General features: G+C 43.3%; 1 protein-coding gene across 1 annotated transcript; it reads right to left on the minus strand.

The window, feature by feature from the left end:
- Window positions 1-2,366: 2,366 nt before the first annotated feature.
- Window positions 2,367-19,277, minus strand: LOC141127738 (cell surface glycoprotein CD200 receptor 1-B-like). The gene is made up of 4 exons (XM_073614490.1): window positions 19,226-19,277; window positions 16,406-16,711; window positions 4,272-4,517; window positions 2,367-2,506 (listed from the first exon to the last, which is right to left on the minus strand). The coding sequence occupies exons 1-4, from the start codon at window positions 19,275-19,277 to the stop codon at window positions 2,367-2,369; spliced, it is 744 nt and encodes a 247-aa protein (XP_073470591.1).
- Window positions 19,278-19,580: the final 303 nt, after the last annotated feature.

The raw sequence follows: 19,580 nt of genomic DNA on the forward strand, positions 1-19,580 counted from the left end.
GAGCATCTGTGGGGCATCCTCAAATGGGAGGTGGAGGAAAACAAGGTCTCTAACATGCACCAGCTCTGTGATGTCATCATGGAGGAGGGGAAGAGGACTCCAGTGGCAACCTGTGAATCTCTGGTGAACTCCATGCCCAAGAGGGACATTTTGACTTTTGTTGCCAGTGGTTTAGACATTAATGTGTTGAGTTATTTTGAGGGGACAGCAAATTTACACTGTTAAACAAGCTGTACACTCACTACTTTACATTGTAGCAAAGTGTAATTTCTTTAGTGTTGTCACATGAAAAGATATAATAAAACATTTACAAAAATGTGAGGGGTGTACTCACTTTTGTGAGATACTGCATATGCCACTATGTCTTGGTCTATCACATCAAATCCCAATAAAATACATTTACGTTTTTGGTTGGAACATGACAAAATGTGGAAAATTTCAAGGTGTATGAATACTTTTTCAGTGCAATGTATTTATGTATATGCAAACAGAATATACTGTATAGTATTTTTTTAATAGAAAGACTAATGACAAATCCATTTTTTTTTTTTTATAAAGTTGTTTTTTTTTGGTTTTGTTTTTTTAATATCTCCCTTAAGCTACACATCTATGTACATTTTTTATTACATTTCTGAAAATAAAATTTATAGTGATTTTTTTCAATGCAAAGACTAATGACAGGTGCTATGAATAAATTAGTTCCTCAGTTGTGGACAAGATTCCACAACTGGATCTTGAAAATGACAATTTTGGAAAAGAGCTGTAGAAGCCAGGTGTATCATATGGCCGCATTTCTGTGTCTCCTGCCATAGGTAAGAGGTTCTTGAGAAAGGGGATTTCTACAACCCTGAAACATTGGAAACAGTTTTACTCCATTCTCTCTATTTTCACTAGGGTCTGGCTCTGCTCTCTTTCTCATCATTCTATTCTGGGTACTGACTTCTGAAGTAGAATAATAACGTATCAAACCAGGCAGGACCGCGTGTGATGCAGTTTTATTAACAGTTGAGTTGGTAAAGTCCGGCGCGTCCGGCGCCCCGCATGTAGATTAAGGGGCCGGATGCATGGGTAGGGGGGTGGCGCCCTGCTTTACAGGCTGCCACTGTGCATAAGGATGCTGAGGGACTGCCCACAAGCCAGAGAGTAAAAGAGAACATTTGAGTAAGTGCTGGCTGCTGAGGGAGCGAGTGGTGAGATGAGTAAAAGTGTTCATTACTGGTACCCTAGGCATAACCAAGCATTTCATTAGAAATAACGCTCTGTATTTTTCTTTGTAGCGCCCTGGGGTTTAGTCAGGGGGCTCCTCACCAAATTCCTTGTCAGGGGTAGCTACCATAGTTAAATTGTTAGAGATCCACTGATTTCGCCCTAAGTTTGGCCTTGTAGTACTTTTCTCTTCTACCACTAGGTGGCTGAGCACTTGGTGGTACTAGATATGAGAAGGACAACTCAAGGTGCGGTTATGGGTATATGTGGTATCTTAGCCAATGGGCAGGGGTTTTCTTGAATTCCTTGGCCTGCTGGGACACCCTATATATTTGGGTGGAGTCAGGTGATCTAGGTTCTGTGCCACCCGGACTGCCATCTGGATGGATGTGTGTCATCTACCCCGGGCTGCTAGGCCAGAGATTGGGCCTATCCCGGGGGACATCTGGCTGCCAAGGTGTGTGAGGGCCTATCCAAAATTAAGAGGGCAGCGCAAGGTTCTGCCGGCCGGAGAACTAGCTAGGGATCCAGCAGGGAAGCGTGGGTGACGCTTGAGGGAGATACCACTGCTAAAGGCTTGAGGAGCTCACGATATTCAGAGTTAGTGAATCAGAGGGTCCGGTGAGAGACCAGGAGCTCAAAGAGCTGAAGAACTACAAGGAGAAGTTGTAATAAAGCTGAGAGAACTGTTATGTTTGTATTAGGAACTTTTAAGTACTGTAGCCATAGGGGACAGCAAATCTGCACGTGCAGAAGTGGCACCTTGCTGGGGCCTTTTCCGTATGGCTGTCCTCCTTTTGAAGCCTCTGAGTCTGCCTTTTAAAATTGCAACTAAGGGTGTCCTGGCCTCAACCCTCTTTCCCTTGCAAAATATAAAAGGACTGTTAAAAGAAATAAAACCTATTTTGCATCCAGGAAGTGTCTTGGACCCAATTACTTTTACCACCTTTGCACCCACTATGCCTCACAAAACAGGACAAACTGATCCTGTGCTGAGCCCATAGAGACTATGTGCTGTGAGATACTGTGATGAGAGAGCTGCTGGGGACTGGGTACAGTGCCACCAGAGTGCCATGTGCTTTAGGACTGAGCTGTGTGCCTTATGCCAAGGCTGCTGGCTCAACCAATAAACTGAGCTGTTGTTCCTGGGAGCCTCTGTTCTATTGTTCTGGGTTTCTGTTCCAGTAATGCTGCATCAGAGACTTCAGAGATACCGGAAGGAGGCCACAGACATTGTCCATCAATGAACCGTCAGGAGTGGTGAAAGGCCTCTGGTCATTTGTGCTTAATTTACTTGATCCTGTGGATTGCAAATATCCTTCAGAGTTCGACTTTAGATTCTGTCTCTATTTCTACATAGGTATAGCCTTGGACTTGTATCTGCAGTATAAAAAGAGTCCTATGATAAGACAACTGAAGATGATGAGGCCAATAATCCTCCAAAAATAATGAGTACCACCTAAAGACAAAAGAAAAGGCACAGTGAAGGTTACTGTCATTGTTTATAATCATATTTACAATCTTGTCTGGGTTGGTTATGTGAATGATCTAATAATGTTATCTAAAGAAACACATACAGTTTCCATTGCATGGTGCAGTGACCCCTGCAGGAAGCCCTTTTCCATTGCAGCATGAGTCCCTCGCCTTCTCTATTAACACCCAGTCCCAAGTATGAATGTGATCCTATGGTAAGGTGGCCATATTTTCAAAATGAAATCTGGGATCATCCTATTGGCCACATCCACTTACAACTACACCTTCACAAACATCATATCCCCATTTGTAACCTCACCCACATAATCACCCCCCCCCCCCTATTTATAACACACCTTTAAATCCACATGTCTTAGCAACATTAGGCAGACATTCAAAGTGTAACGGCAATATAAACAGACTTCAATAAGAGACATTATAATACGCATGTAGCACATAGCACCACTGGCTGTACACCTGGAGGTGTGGCCAATAAGGTAAGTGTGGCTTCATGGTGTATGGCTTGTAGAGTGATGATAAAAAATCTCCCAGCATTCTACAGACAAACCCCAGAACAGCTAATGGCAAAGGCATTAATGGGGCACCTGGTCAACAACGTCCACTAAAGGGCCCCAAGGTGACTTTGCTCAGGGGCCACAAATTACAGCAGAGAGGGCATTAGGTGGGTGTGAGAGACCTAGGGGGAGCCTCAGGCCCCAAGAGAAGAAGAGGAAGTGGTTAATAAAGCATCAGGCAGAGAGGGGCCTTGAAAGTTCTACTCAGAGGTCTTAGGATATCTAGAGGCAGGACCAGGCTGGAGGTCTCCAGTGAGGGGCTTATGGAAGGTTCTGGGGCAACAGGCTGAGCTATGGATGGATGTGGTTCTGAAATCATCAGAATAATGTAACTGATAACAGTGCAGCACAGGTGGAGAGGACAGTTTTTTTCTTCTTATTGAACAGATATCAAAACACTTTCATAAGTATATTTCATAAACCAAAAGGGAGAAAATCAGAAAAGTTCAGTGTTAGGGTTTACATACACTTTAATGAGGACACACATAAGATATCTGTGCCAGCAGAGCAAAAAAATAGGATCCACTCCATCAATCCAAAGAGGAGAATTTCCTGTTATGCATTACTACTAGGAAATATATATTTTTTCATAACCAACCTGTAAAGGAATATCTTACCTATGGGGTATTTAAAGTAGAACTATGGCCGTTCCAGTGAAGTAAATATGTACTGCAACACTTATAAAATTATAAGGACATTTATACATTTATAATTTTCTCTTAGTCCCCCTACAAAGTCAATCAATACTTATTGGGCCCGCCAGTGAAGTCCACGTAATGCCACTTCTAGTGATGGGGTGGTAACACTGTTGCACTTCTGAATTGGGAGCAGAGCTGCCACCATCATGTACGCTGTGTCTGCTTGAGCTATATGGGAAAGAACTTTGAGGTCCATAGAGTGGGATCCTTCAACATTTTGGCTTTTGATTGTACACCTTGTAGTGTAAGAAGGCTGGTTGTACAGGTATATGTCCATTAGGAGAATCTAACATACTTTCCATACATTCACCAATTTTACCTGATAATACAATAGACTGGCTCCAGACATTCACAATTGTGGGATGAGACACAAGGCATGTCACATTGTCTCCATTAAACTTGTATGTGCTGATCACTGTCCAAGTATCATCCAAATCTTTAATTTTGGTTATGTTTATATCATCTGAATGTGGGTTCCAAGAGATCTCTGCAGCCGGGAATCCACCATTGGCTCTACACTCCAGAGATCCATTACTGTTTATATCCAGAGACACAGAGGGCTGAGCTGGAGAAATCAAGAAAAACGCATTACTAAATCATATATTACTAAATAATTGTTGTCAATGGTTTGTCAGATGTACAGATAAAACTTTCTTTGAAATATGCATATTTGGAGTAGGAAATTAGTTTTAATATAATAAAGAAGATGTCAGATATGGATATGTTTTACACAGTTACGCTTGTCCCGATTGGACCAATGTAAGTAGGTATGTTCAATATCTGTGTAATCCCTATAGAAGCTGGAAATCAGTGTAGTAGACGCCATTATTTCAGTGATCTCCACTAGCTTCTGCGTTCCAATTTCTGGACCAATGCAACTATGTAAAAATAGATATCCATACCAGGAATACTTTTTAAGGATTTATGTAGTCCAGAGGTCTCCATACTTTCTAAACAGGGGCCAGTTTACTGTCCAGCAGACTTTAGAGTGGCTGGAAAAGGTCCCTATGTCAGTGGGAAAAAACAATGCCCCTTTGGTGTCAGTGGCAGAAATTGTGCCCCATCGTTGGTGTCATTGGGAGCATTTGTGCCCCATCATTGGTGTCATTGGGCCCAATTGTTGGCGTCATTGGAAGGAATTCTGCCCCATCATTGGTGTCACTAGGAGGAAGTGTGCCCCATCGTTGATGTCAGTGGGAGGAGTTGTGCCCCATTGCTGTTGTCATTGGGAGGAATCATACCCCATCATTGGTGTCATTGGGCCCAATTTTTGGTGTCATTGGGAGGAATTGTGCTTCATCGTTGGTGCCAAGGGGAGGAATTGTGCACCTTCACTGGTCTCAGTGTGTGGGGGGGGGGATTAAGCCCCATTGTTGGTATCAGTGAATGAAATAGTGCCCCAAGTGCCAGATAAAAGCAAGCAAAGGACCGCATCTGGCCCCCGGGCCACATTTGGAGACCACTGATGTAAACAAAGGAGGAAGCCTACTTTCATTGAATACTGTAAGTTTATACAGAAGCTGGTAAATGCTGGTTCTGCATGCATTTGGAGTTACAGAAGTTAAAAATAAGTCTTAGTGGGCTAGTATTGGTGCTGATAGGGTGGTCATGGACCTAATATTAATCATATCTGTATACAAGATAAGACTATAAATAGTAACAAAGCCTAAATACTACCACACTAAAAGGAAATGAATGGTAAATAAAGAGGGAAGTACACCTATACAATATTTCTCCTAAAACCCAACTCCAGGTGTGGCAAAATTTCTCCCCATCCGGATCCAACCACCCTCTGCCATCATTGTTTTTTTTTATTTCCCTATTGGGAGTGTCAGACCTGAAATAAAATAAATAATAAGGAAGAGAAGAACAGCTAATGTAAATTCTCCTGTCTGCAGCTCTGTTAGTCTCGGGTTTCATGCACCAGAGGTACAGGGGAAGTAAAAGATACACATAATTAAAATTAAAGCTCGCAGAATACTGTAAAAAGAATCTAATTATTGGAAGACCTTGGAGGACACTAGTGGAAACAAGGACTGGCTACAGGAAAAAGACAGAAAGTGGCCTAAGTGCCAAAGGGCTTGTAGGCAGGTGCAGTCTATTTTCTCCACTGCAGGTGGCGCTCAACTGAAGTGGCATAATAGTGAGAGAGGAAGTCAGGAGGAACATGATTCCTCTATGCTTTCCAGGGTCACTGGGGAAGCTATCCGATTGGATGCTGCCACTCCATGTGACCCTAGCAGCCATCTTGGGTCAGGCAGAGCCCATTTAAGGCCCTGGCTCTCAGGTTTGGCACACATTTCGTGTGTGAGTAGTGTCGGGACAGGTCATCCATCTGTCAGGGACATTATTAGCAGCAGAGAAAGGTTCCAGACAAAAGCTTAGGACTCAAAATCATCTTGGACATCTTCCTGTTTGGGTAGGAGATGGCCGGGCTGCATTATGCTGCTCCAGACAGATGCTGTCACTTCGACAGATACCTGCTCTGCTACATGCTGCTGGCATTGAGTGTTGTGAGTGTTCTCTTGTGCCACAGACTTTCACACTGGCGGCTGGGGGAGGGTCCTGGCACCCTACTACAGTTCTAACAATACTTCCTGACAGGGCTGTACACATGTCTTGACCGCTGCAAATTTTTTTCACTCGGGCTGCAGAGTTCGGCAGGTGGCACCACCTGACAAACTCACCCATTGAGATCAATGGGGCTCTCACCGCAACCATGAGCCAAATGCTTGGCTTGCAGTTGAAGCATGGTCCCACAATGTAAAATTTTCTGTTCTGCAATAAAAAAAATAAAAAGCAAAAAGCTCCCCAAAAAGCAAGGGAAGTAGAGTCTCCTGAACACCTGCCAGTCGCTGTTATAAAGCCCTCTGAAAAGTGATAAGAGTTAAAGAGCCATTAAACAGACTTTCCTTTTTACTTTGGTTTTGTTATCCAGAATGTAAGATAGCTAATGGAGTAATAAAACTTTGCAGTAAATGCAGGGTGTACATAAATATATAAATATTCTACTCTTTGCCAGGAACCTTCCCCTGTACCTGGTGATGGAAAGAGGTGGCCAGAACAGGGAAGAGACTACCAGTGCTCATTCCTTATCCACAGAGGAAATCAAGATAAATAAAAACTGGTTACTAAATATTTAAAGTGTTGCACTGTCCTCTAATTGGGTTGTTAGGCTAAATTCAGTTTTTGGCCTTATTGTATTCAGTGGAGAAGTAATCTTCAGTTTTTGGTTGGTCAGGACTTCCTAAGCTGGGTGTTTGATTTCTCCTACCTGCTTCCAGGAGAATCTTCCAGAATATACAGTTGGGCAGAGAGTCACATATGCAGTTATGAATATTTATCATGTTTCAGCCAATCCCTGGAAGGAGGGCGTCCAGGTGGCTGAGGGGGTGATCAATGTTTTGGGAGGTCTGAGTGTTTTTCCTTTGATAGGAGGGTTCCAGTTCTCTTGGGGCTGCTGCCCCTGGGAGGCAGCTATACTAAGACAAGATTTGTAGTTTGGGCCTCAGCAGGTACTGAGCTGAGGGCCTGGGGAAGATTAATCATTGCTGGAGGGCACTGTCCTAAATTGCCGGTCTGGAGAAGGATCTTTTTTATCCCCCTCACCGTGGAACTACCTGTGGAAGGTAGGTGGCAGTCAGCTCCTGGGACATTGTGAATAAGGCCTACAGCGGGGCTTTCATATGTGCCTGCAGCTATAAGGATTCGTGCTAGAAGTTTGTCTTATTAGTTGTTTTGGAATATCCTGAAGCATACCTCTTAACTTTTTGAGATGGGAACGAGGGACACCAATAAGCAAAAGTATGAAGGCATAGGACACACCCCCTGCCACTCCCCTTAAATGAGAATTATACAAAAAAAATATTAGTTTAACCCACGAGTGCATTTTTTTTTACCACTACTATTCCTTTATATTGGCTTTTTAAATTTACAAATGCAGCATTTTAGAAATTGGATGAAAGGTTTAGCACCAGGAAACCCTTTTTAAAAGACAAAAAGTATATTTTATATACAACTATATAGATCAGACCAGAATGAGGGACAAATGAAGAGGAAAGAGGGACAGAGGGACATTGCTTCAAATTAAGGGCAGTCCCTCCAAACCAGGGACAGTTGCCTGAACCCCTCAAACCCCTCTCCTGTTTCAGGTTAATCAGCGATAAATTCTAAAAAGACATCCTTAGACTGAGGCTGTATTGTCGGTGTGCATGGAACTGCTTGTGTAACTGGCAGCCTCTGTACTACTTTGGGGGGGGGGGGGACCTGTCTGTTCTCAGTGGCCCCTCCAGGGGTGAGCGCTACAAAAGCACATCTAAACTCAAGAACAAAAATGCAAAATGTTGCGGATTACCAGACCTTAGATGTGATGGTTGCATTAGTTTTTACCTTTATTTTTTATACTTTCCACCTGGTGATCCAGCCAGTAACACACTTCCTAGCTTAAGGTGTCTCCACTCTGAATGGAGGAGGAATGGAGACACCCTTGGACACTATACAATTTTCTGAATATTTTTTCATTCAGATTTACCAAAACCATATAATATGATTTCAAACCTTTAGAGCCCTTTCACACTGGGGCGGTGGGGGCGGTAGCAGTAAAGCGCTGCTAGTTTTAGCAGCACTTTACCGCTGATTATAGCGGCATTTTGGCGCGCTATTCGAGCGGGACCGGGGCGCTTTTAACCCCCTAGGAGGGGTTAAAAGCTCTCATGTAGCACCGCTGCTGAAGCGCTTTGCAGGTGCTTCGGCAGCGCTGCCCATGCATTTCAATGGGAGGAGCGGTGTATACACCACTCGCAAACCGCCCCAAAGATGCTGCTTGCAGAGCTTTTTCTAACATCCTGCAAGCGCACTACCCCAATGTGAAAACACTCAGGCTTTCATACTAGGACTGCATATTAGGCTTTTTTTTCAGGAGCTGTACAGGTGCTATTTTTAGCGCTAAAGCGCCTGAAAAATGCCCCGGTGTGAAAGGGAACTTAAGCCTCGTACACACGGTACGATTGTTGGCAGGGGATTGTCTGTTGACAGATTGTTGTCCTAAAATCTTACCGTTAGTTCGCTCCTTTTGACAATAGTTGTCCAATTTTCAGCCAACAAATGTTGGATGGCAGGCTAGTAAATTTTCGGCAGACAACGGTTTGACGGCAGATTTTCGTATGGTCAGTACACAAATTCGTCACACAAAATTCGAAAGTACAAAAACGCATGCTCGGAATCAATGCTCACCAAACACAAAAGTAGCAGAAGGGGCCCAAACAGTGTCACTCAAGAGCTGACATACCTCATAGTATGTCACTACGTTTGTGTTTGTTGCACGACAATTGTGTACCATTAGTATGCAAGACAAGATCCTGCCACACGCCCTTTTGACAAAAATCAGACGTTTGGTTGGCCAACAATCATACTGTGTGTACGAGGCTTAAGGCCCCATACACACTATTAGATTTTCTGCAAATTTTTGTCTTCAGATTTACCCAAACCATATAATATGAGGTCAAACCTTAAGAGTTTCAATTTTTATGCAATCAGGCAGGCCCCTGCATTACATGGTTTTGGAAAATCTAAAGGAAATCAGACAACAATAGTTGTATAGTGTGTATGGGGTCTTAAGACCTGTACACACGATACAAAAATCAGATGGAAAAATTCGTACAACGAGCTGTCTGACGATTTTCGGATTGTTACTACGGTGCTTTCGACAGCTGATTTTGCTTTTTCTTCAGACAAAAGCTGGATGTGTAGACTATGAAATTTTTGTTGGATGTGAGCTCAACGTTCGATTTACGTTTCATTAGTACGGTTTTCATACGAAAAAGCGCAAGACTACGCATGCTCAAAAACAAAAGAATACTATTCAACACATGACATTACTTCTGAAGTTGAATTCTGTCGTATCAAAATTTTCATATTGTGAGTAACCTCTTCACTTTCGACATGAGACTAGTGAGTAGAATTATAGGGGTCTGATAATGTTGAGTGCTTGAAGCTAAGGAGACCTGGTGACCATTGTTTGCACACCAAGGCGGCGTTTCTCTGCACGTTTTAAAGTGTTTTGATGTAAGTGTAATATCGAATTTTATGAATAAACCTCGCAGTATTACACTATATACATTCTTTTTCCCTCATTGCTATACATCTTTATGGGTGCCTGATCGCTGAGTAAGATGGGATGGATCCAGGATGTCCATATGTTTTAATCATACCGGTGGAAGATAGAAGTTATCCCTATGTAGTGTCCATACAATCCAGCTATCACTGATGGGAGATGCTGATCTTGGGATACTAACAGGCATATTTACTGCCTTTTTCTGGTGAGTGGGGACCCAGGAGGGGAGCACGAATAGTCCCTTGAAAACCATCACCACAACTGTTTACAAGTTCAGCATACCACATTGGATGGTCTTTATATGATTGCACTTTATATACCTTTGCACTTTATATTGGCACTGAGCACCTTATACTGTGTTGTTAAGTTATATCATGATATTGTATATGTTGATATAGGTTTACTTAATATTGTATTGATTTGAGTTTAAGGAGCAGCACTGAGAAAGATGGGGTTCCAAGCATGGCATATGCGGTGACAACATCGGAGGAAGTGATTGAGACCCAACTACTTCCTTCATCACTTTCAGCGCAGGTTGCCAAAGTGGTAGCATTCACAAGAGCCTGTGAGACCGCAGAGGATCAAACAGCCAACATCTACACTGATAGCAAGTATGCTCTCCAAGTAGTCCATGATTATGGACCTATAAGGTACAACAGAGGATTCACAACTGCTGCAGGAGGACCAATTCAAAACTGGAAATATGTTCAAGAACTTTTTGAAGCAGTCACCCTCCCAAAGGAAGTAGCCATCCTGAAGGTCAAGGCACATACTGGAGGACAACCCATGGATGAAAAAGGAAACCAGTTGGCTGATACTACTGCCAGGAAGACTGCTGAAACACCAATGGAAGCAATCATGACCCTAATCAATGATTTTGCAAAGGAATAAGAAGAAGCCGGTAACAGATTGAAGAAAAGGAAGAGAACAAATACAGAAAGCGAAGGAACTGATTAAAAATTGCAAGAATCTTCACCTGATAAATTGGAATGAAATCATGGAAAGGGACAGAGCAAAGAAAGACCAAGATGGACTCTTGTGCAAGGAAAATGGAATATGTGTCCCACCTCAAATGGAGAAGATGATCATGCAACTAGCCCATGGCCCATTTCATGTAGGCCCTAAGGCAATGGAGAGAAACATAAGCAAGGCTGGATGGTTTATTCAATACTCCAGAAATGCATGTCAAGACTTTGTTGAGGGATGCATAATCTGTGCTAAAACAACCCAGGAAAACCAGACCAGACAAACTGACCAGAGTAAGACATTTGGCCAAGCCACTATTCCCTTTCCAAAGACTTCAGATTGATTACATCCAATTGCCCAAATCAGGCCAATATCAATATGTTTTGTTGTGTGTAGACATGTTTTCAAGCTGAATAGAAGCATGACTGGTGAATGAAGCAAATGCCAAGACAACAGCAAAGAAGCTCCTTTCCAAAGTAATATGCCGCTTTGGAATCCCTGAAACTATAGAGAATGACAGAGGAACACATTTTACTGGACAGATCATGCAAATTATATGCAAGGACTTGGCAATTGATTAGGCCTTCCATGCCTCTATCATCCTCAGAGTTCAGGGAAGGGTGAAAAATATAGTGGAATCGTTAACCACTTCAGCCCCGGAGGATTTGGCTGCTCAATGACCAGAGCACTTTTATTCAATTTGGCACTGTGCTGCTTTAACTGGTAATTGCGCGGTCATGCAATGCTGTACCCAAATGGAATTTGTGTCCTTTTTTTCCCAAAAAATAGAGCTTTCTTTTGATGTTATTTGATTGCCTCTGCGATTTTTTATTTTTTCCAATATAAATGGAAAAAGCCTGAAAATTTTGAAAAAAATTATATTTTCTACTGTTTGTTATAAAAAAAAATCCAATAAACTAAATTTTAGTCATACATTTAGGCCAAAATGTATTCAGCCACATGTCTGTGGTAAAAAAAATGCCAATAAGCGTATATTTATTGGTTTGCGCAAAGGTTATAGCGTCTACAAACTAGGGTACATTTTCTGGAATTTACGCAATTTATGACTGCCTATCTCATTTCTTGAGGTGCTAAAATGGCAGGGCAGTACAAACCCCCCAAATTACCCCATTTTGGAAAGTAGACACCCCAAGGAAATTGCTGAGAGGCATGTTGAGCCCATTGAATATTTTATTTTATTTTTTTGTCACAAGTGATTGAAAAATGACCAAAAAAAAAATTACACAAAGTTGTCACTAAATGATATATTACTCAATCATGCCATGGTTATATGTGGAATTACACCCCAAAATACATTCTGCTGCTTCTCCTGAGTATGGGGATACCACATGTGTGAGACTTTTTGGGAGTCTATCGCGTACAAGCCCCCGAAAACCAAGCACCGCCTTCAGGATTTCTAAGGGTGTAAATTTTTGATCTCACTCCTCACTACCTATCACAGTTTCGAAGGCCATAAAATGCCAAGATAGCACAAAAAAAAACAAATGACCCCATTTTGGAAAGAAGACACCTCAAGCTGCTTGCTGAGAGGCATGTTGAGTCCATGGAATAATTTATATTTTGCCAAAAGTTTAAATTAAAATTTTTCTATTTTCTTTTTTTTTTTCACAAATTTGTCACTAAATGATATATTGTTCAAACATGGCATGGGCATATGTGGAATTACACCACAAAATACATTCTGCTGCTTCTCCTGAGTATGGGAATACCACATGTGTGAGACTTTTTGGCAGTCCAACCGCGTACAGGACCCCCAAAACCAATCACCGCCTTCAGGCTTTCTAATGCCCCGTACACACAGTCGGACTTTGTTCGGACATTCCGACAACAAAATCCTAGGATTTTTTCCGACGGATGTTGGCTCAAACTTGTCTTGCATACACACGGTCACACAAAGTTGTCGGAAAATCCGATCGGTCTGAACACGGTGACGTAAAACACGTACGTCGGGACTTTAAACGGGGCAGTGGCCAATAGCTTTCATCTCTTTATTTATTCTGAGCATGCGTGGCACTTTGTCCGTCGGATTTGTGTACACACGATCGGAATTTCCGCAACGGATTTTGTTGTCTGAAAATTTTATATCCTGCTCTCAAACTTTGTGTGTCAGAAAATCCGATGGAAAATGTCCGATGGAGCCCACACACGGTCGGAATTTCCGACAACACGCTCCGATCGGACATTTTCCATCGGAAAATCCGACCGTGTGTACGGGGCATAAGGGCGTACATTTTTAATTTCACCCCTCACTGCCTATCACAGTTTCAGAGGCCACAAAATGGCCAGATAGTACAAACCCCCCCCCCCCCAAATGACCCCATTTTGGAAAGTAGACACCCCAAGCTATTTGCTGAGAGGCAAATAGGTATTTTGCAGATCTCGCTTTTCGTCACAAGGTCTTGAAAATTGAAAAAAGAAAAAAAGAAATATTCTTTTCTTTCTTCATTTTCAAAAATAAATGACAGCTGCAAAATACTCACCATGCCTCTTAGCAAATACCTTGGGGTGTCTACTTTCCAAAATGGGGTCATTTTGGGGGGGGGGGGAGGTTGTGCTATCTGGACATTTCAGGGCCACTTTGATAGGTAGTGAGGAGTAAAATCACAGTTTTACGCCTTTAGGCCCCTTTCACACTGGGGCGGTAGGGGGCGTCAGCGGTATAACAGCGCTATTTTTAGTGCTGTTTTACCGCGGTATTCGGCCGCTAGCGGTGCGGTTTTAACCCCCCGCCGGCGGCCGAAAAAGGGTTAAAACCACTCGTATAGCGTGGCTATAGCCGCGGTATTACCGCGGTATAGCCGCGCTGTCCCATTGATTTCAATGGGCAGGAGCGGTTTAGGAGCGGTGAATACACCGCTCCTTCACCGCTCCAAAGATGCGGCTTGCAGGAGATTTTTTCTTCTCCTGCCAGCGCACCGCTTCAGTGTGAAAGCCCTCGGGCTTTCACACTGAACAAACAGCGGAGGCTGTTTAGGGGCGGTTTGCAGGCGCTATTTTTAGCGCAATAACGCCTGCAAACCGCCCCAGTGTGAAAGGGGCCTTAGAAAGCCTGAAGGCGGTGCTTGGTTTTTGGGGTCCTGTACGTGGCTAGGCTCTCAAAAAGTCTCACACACGTGGTATCCCCACATCCTCTGATGTCACGTAATTATTTCCCAGGGCTCATCTATGTGGCACTTAGTACTGTGTCGTTCCTCTGACACAGTGCACATTTTTTCATATGATTTTTTGGTCACTGAGTCCCACTCACACTGAGTGTGTGGATAAATAATGGTTGGTACTCTGATGTACCCTACTCTATTGGTTCCCTTCCCTCTCTTTTTTGATATGTGCATCGAGGCCTTCAGGTAAGACTGCGTAGGTTAAGCATTTTAATAAATAAATATAAATAAATATAAATAAATATAAGCTACCTTAGGGTGCCAGACCAGGAGGGGCACTAAAGCCGAGGGTCCTCTAAGTGCTTATGCTGACGCCACCCTGCTCAAACCTGCTCAGCACAGCAGACCCATGACAGGTAGATGGGCGCTGTGAACATCAGCTGCTTCCTCCACACTAACATTCACCAGATCTCACAGCCCCTACACCTCCTCCTTTCTCCCTGATGAAAGGCAGACAATGGAGACAAAACAAGACATCAACAAAATGGCCCCTTTCACATGGGACAGACTCTGCTTTGCTTAGCAGGGGATCTATCTGCTGATCCCCTGTTGAGCAGAGCTGGAGGATAACAGGTCCGTGTCCCCTCTGCTTATGCAGAGCAGACACAGCCCACTCTGCTCTATGGGTAGTTGGATGTAAACAGACCGCCTGTCAGTTTACACCCGACTGGTGTCTCTCCTGATCCGCCCAGCAGAGGGTGTCTGTCCACCCCACCAGTTTGTTTTTGGCGGATTGGAGGGCTCAGAGCCCTCTTTCATCATAGTCCCCCCTAACAGCGTAAAGGGGAACTCTGCACATTCTGATGAAAGGGGTCATTCAGACAGGCACTGATTTCTGTCCTCCATGCAGAGCTGCTGTCTGCTGTGTGTCAATCCATCTTGGAGCTGTGTGCAGGCAGCCCATAGAAGTGAATGCAGACGCAGCAGCTGCTTTCAGATCTGTACATCTGCTCCTGGCCACATGCAATTTTGTCTGTGCGGACACTGTGTCTGCATCCATTTCTGTAGGCTGCCTGCACGCAGCTCTAAGATGGATGTATATACAGCAGACAGTGGATGCCCTAAGGGGATGGCAGCATAATGTTGTGGGGATGCTTTTCTTCAGCAGGGACAGGGAAGCTGGTCAGAGTTGATGGGAAGATGGATGGAGCCAAATACAGGGCAATCTTAGAAGAAACCTGTTATGCCGTGTACACATGAGCTTTTTCGACCGGACTGGTCCAACAGAACAAATCCGTCGGACAATCCGACCGTGTGTGGGCTTCATCGAAGCTTCAGTGGACCTTTTCTGTCGAAAATCAGACGGACTTTAGATTTAGAACATGTTTCAAATCTTTCCGATGGACTCGAGTCCGATCGAAAGATCCACTCGTCTGTATGCTAGTCCGACGGACAAAAAACAACGCAAGGGCAGCTATTGGCTACTGGCTATGAACTTCCTTATTCTAGTCCCTTCATACATCATCACGTTCAAACGAACGGACTTTCGAACAGACTTTAGTCCAGGACCCTAAACATACAGCCAAAGCTACAATGGAATGGTTTAGGTCAAAGTCCAGACCTAAATCCAATTGCGAATCTGTGGCAAGACTTGAAAATTGCTGTTCACAGACACTCTCCATCCAATCTGACAGAGCTTAAACTATTTTGCAAAGAAGAATTGGCAAAAATGTCCCTCTCTAGATGTGCAAAGCTGGTAGAGACATCCCCAAAAAGACTTGCAGCTGTAATTGCAGTGAAAGGAGGTTCTACAAAGTATTGATTTAGGGAGGCTGAATACAAATGCACGCCATACTTTTCACGTATTTATTTGTAAAAAATGTTGAAAACCATTTATCATTTTCCTTCCACTTCACAATTATGTGCCACTTTGTGTTGGTCTATCACATAAAATCCCAATAAAATACATTTACATTTTTGGTTGTAGCATGACAAAATGTGGTGGTTGGGGGTTGCATTGAGGGGGTGGCAGGAGGATGGTGGGAAGGGCACCAAAATGCACCTTCGCCTAAGTAGACAAAAATCCCTGAACTGGCCCTGCACCTCGTCCATTCAGAAAATGTTTTGCACTATAACTATACTTTATTAGGATGATTATATTTCTGGTTTGTGATATGTATATATACTATATGGTAGAAAGCGTAGAGCTAAATCTGAACTGACCTTCTCACTGTGGTGAAATCAGATATTACTCACCTAATACTTGTAAAATAGTTGTAGTGATGAAGGTCCCTTCATGACATGACCTCTCACAGGTATAATTTCCTCTATCAGATATCTGGGTGTTCTGGATGGTCAGTGTTATGTTGGTAAATGTCATTCTTGTACTGCAGTTGTTGTATATCGTGGGCCCTCTTTTGGCAAAGTCAGCATATGAGAATATACACAAAGAATTATTAATGTGATGGATCTTCCATATAAGTCCCGATATATTATCTTCATGATCACCTCCACATTGTAGAACTGTAGAATTGCCTTTTCTACCCACCACAACTGTAACATCTGGAATCAGAAGAATAAAAAGTTTTTTTGTTAGCACGCTATTTAGTGACCTTGAAAGTCATGCGTTATGTTTTATCACCAGAAATCTCTACAATTAGACATGTCGATTTTGGTCTAATATTTACCGTATATACTCGAGTATAAGTCGAATTTTTCAGCACATTTTTTTGTGCTGAAAGTGCCCCCCTCGACTTATACTGGAGTCAACACTTTTCTGCAGCAAAAATTTCATTTTCCGAACCGACTTTGGGGCCCCGTATCACAGGGTCACTTGGAGCTAGGAACCCCAAATTTGGTATGCAAACCATGCCACAACATATCCAAAGCTGGAGTTCCTAGCACCAAGTGGCCCCGAGATATGGGGCCCCAAATCCGGTCTGGAAATTATCATTCTCTGCTGCAGAAAAGTGCTTGACATTTTCTGAACCGATTTTGGGGCCCTGTATCTCGGGGCCACTCGGTGCTAAAAACCCCAGCTTTAGATATGTTGTGGTACCAGTTCCACTGGGTTTGCACATCAACTTTGGGGTTCCTAGCACCAAGTGGCCCCGAGATACGGGGCCCCAAAGTTGGTCAACTGTGTCCATCTGCAGCAATGTCATTTCGGGACCCTTTGGGTTCAGAGACCCCAAATTTTGGCTGCAGCTAGGGGGCATCTAGGAACCCTTAACTACCGAGTTTGAAGTTCGGGGGACCTATGGCTGCAAATGGGCACAGTGAGGCTGCAAATGGGCACAGTGAGGCATGCACATGGGCACAGTGAGGCTGCAAATGGGCATTGTTGACCCTCTTTTCCACTTACAGTAGCTGTGCATTTCTCACCCTCGTCTTATACTCGGGTCAATAAGTTTTTCCCATTTTTTTGTAGTAAATTAGGGCCTCGACTTATACTCGGAACGACTTGTACTCAAGTATATATGGTATATACAGAACATATACAGAGTCTTTTCAGCAGACAGTATTGGAACCTTATCTGAGATTAAAATGTGGATTGTCATTCTCAGTCTGGAAATGCTAATTGCCTGCCTGTCATGCTCACCCTTTTCTATATTTTCAGTTACTGACTCGTAACAAAATTATATATGATCATTTCTGACTTTCCTTGCTTTCCTGCTTCAGGACTACTTTTATTTCAAATGCAACCCCCCCCCCCCCCAAAAAGAAACAAAAAAATGATTGATCCTGCCAGAAACATGGAGGCACCCTGTGTCTTGTACACTCAAGCAGTCAAATAAGCCCTCTCAGTTCTTATCTTAGTGCCGGTTCACACAGGGGCGACTTGTCAGGCGACCTAGCCACCTGACAAGTCGCGTCCCATTCTGTACTACGGAACCATTCTAATAGGAGCGACGCAAGTCGCTCCGACTTAGAAAAAGGTTCCTGTAGTATTTTTGGGGTGACTTCAGGCGACTTGCATTGACTTCTATACAGAAGTCGTTTTGCAAGTCGCCGCTGAAGTCGTGTGCAGGTCGCCTCGGTGAGGCGACCTGCAAGTTGTGCCGCCCCTATGTGAACCGGCAGTTAGTCTACAAAATCACCCTCCCCTAAGTGTGATATAACACACACTTGCCCATTACTTAGTCTGACATATGCTATAGAGGAGGGGAGGTGCCTAACTGTCATGGGTTTTGCACTTATGAATATGGTTTGCTGAATTCATGTTTTTAGGGGAATTGTTACCCCAAAACTTTTTAATGGAATTGTAATAAATGCATTTTTTTTTAAACAAAATAAGATTACATTGGTTTATTACTCTGGCAGAAGGATTCAACCTAAAAGTCCCAACGTTTCTATATAACAATTTTTTTTCTATGCAATTAGGGGACGTTGTGTTGATTAATACAGCTGGAAACATGTCTATGATATTTCCTCTTACTTCCTGTTATGTCTCTGGGACAGGAAGTAAAGGGAAACACTTTTTTTTACTCTGTCCAAAGCTAAAAATAAAACTTTTGGTTTTACATACACTTTAAAGCGGGATTCCGTCCTAAAAAAAATAAATAGATTAAAGTCAGCAGCTACTAACACTGTAGCTGCTGACTTTAAATAAGTACTTACCTGTCCTGGGTGCCCGCGATGTCGGCCGCCTGAGGCCGACCCGTCCCTCGGCTCTCGGGTCCCGGCACCGCCATCTTAGGAAAGGGAAACAGGCAGTGGAGCCTTGCGGCTTCACTGCCAGTTTCCTACTGTGCATGCGCGAGCAGCACGGCGCTCCGTTCTGTGAATGGCCCCGTGGTGTTCTGGGAACACACACAGTTCCCAGAAGACAATGGGGCCGCTCACCGAGGAGAAGAACTCACCGCGGAATAGGAAGAGGCAGATTAGGAAGACTGCCTAGCAACAAGGGTTTAGGTAAGTTTAATTTTTGTTTTGTTTTTTCAAAATTTTTTTAGGATTTTTGGTGATTTTTTTTTTTCAGGGTGGCCCTCCACTTTAAATACATACTCTGTTTTTTATAGCAGTAACCTCCCTGCCCCCACCCTCCTCTCCTCACCCCCAATATAAAGCTCTCACCTGCGGAGGATACATCCCGGTATAGAAGCAGCAGGACAGCCACAAGATACATTGTCTGCAGGTGAGATGATGACACTGAAAAGGAGAAATGTGTTATGACAATGTCACCGATACTCACAGCTATTAACAGAATCACACATCCTGTATGTCTAATGGCGATCTTGTAAATTACATATTGTGACCAAACAGTGGTCACTAGCAAACCCATCAAGAAAACTCTACAAATTAAATTTGAGAAAATATTTTTGTGTTACACTAATGCTGCGTACTCACAGTCGGGCTTTCCGACAAGAAATGTTTGATGTAAGCTTGTTGTCGGAAAGCCTGACCGTGTGTATGCACCCAGAAGGCAGAA

The sequence above is a fragment of the Aquarana catesbeiana genome, linkage group LG02, assembly GCF_042186555.1.
Source record: "Aquarana catesbeiana isolate 2022-GZ linkage group LG02, ASM4218655v1, whole genome shotgun sequence".
NCBI lineage: Eukaryota > Metazoa > Chordata > Amphibia > Anura > Ranidae > Aquarana > Aquarana catesbeiana.

Excerpts from the sequence above, each read along its gene's own strand:
- LOC141127738 (XM_073614490.1), bottom strand. The coding sequence starts at position 19,277 with ATGTATCTTGTGGCTGTCCTGCTGCTTCTATACCGGGATGTATCCTCC. Across the intron at positions 16,712-19,225 it reads CCGGGATGTATCCTCCGCAG|ATGTTACAGTTGTGGTGGGT; the intron begins GTGAGAGCTTTA and ends TTCTGATTCCAG. Across the intron at positions 2,507-4,271 it reads CCAGTCTATTGTATTATCAG|GATCAAGTAAATTAAGCACA; the intron begins GTAAAATTGGTG and ends TGCAATCCACAG.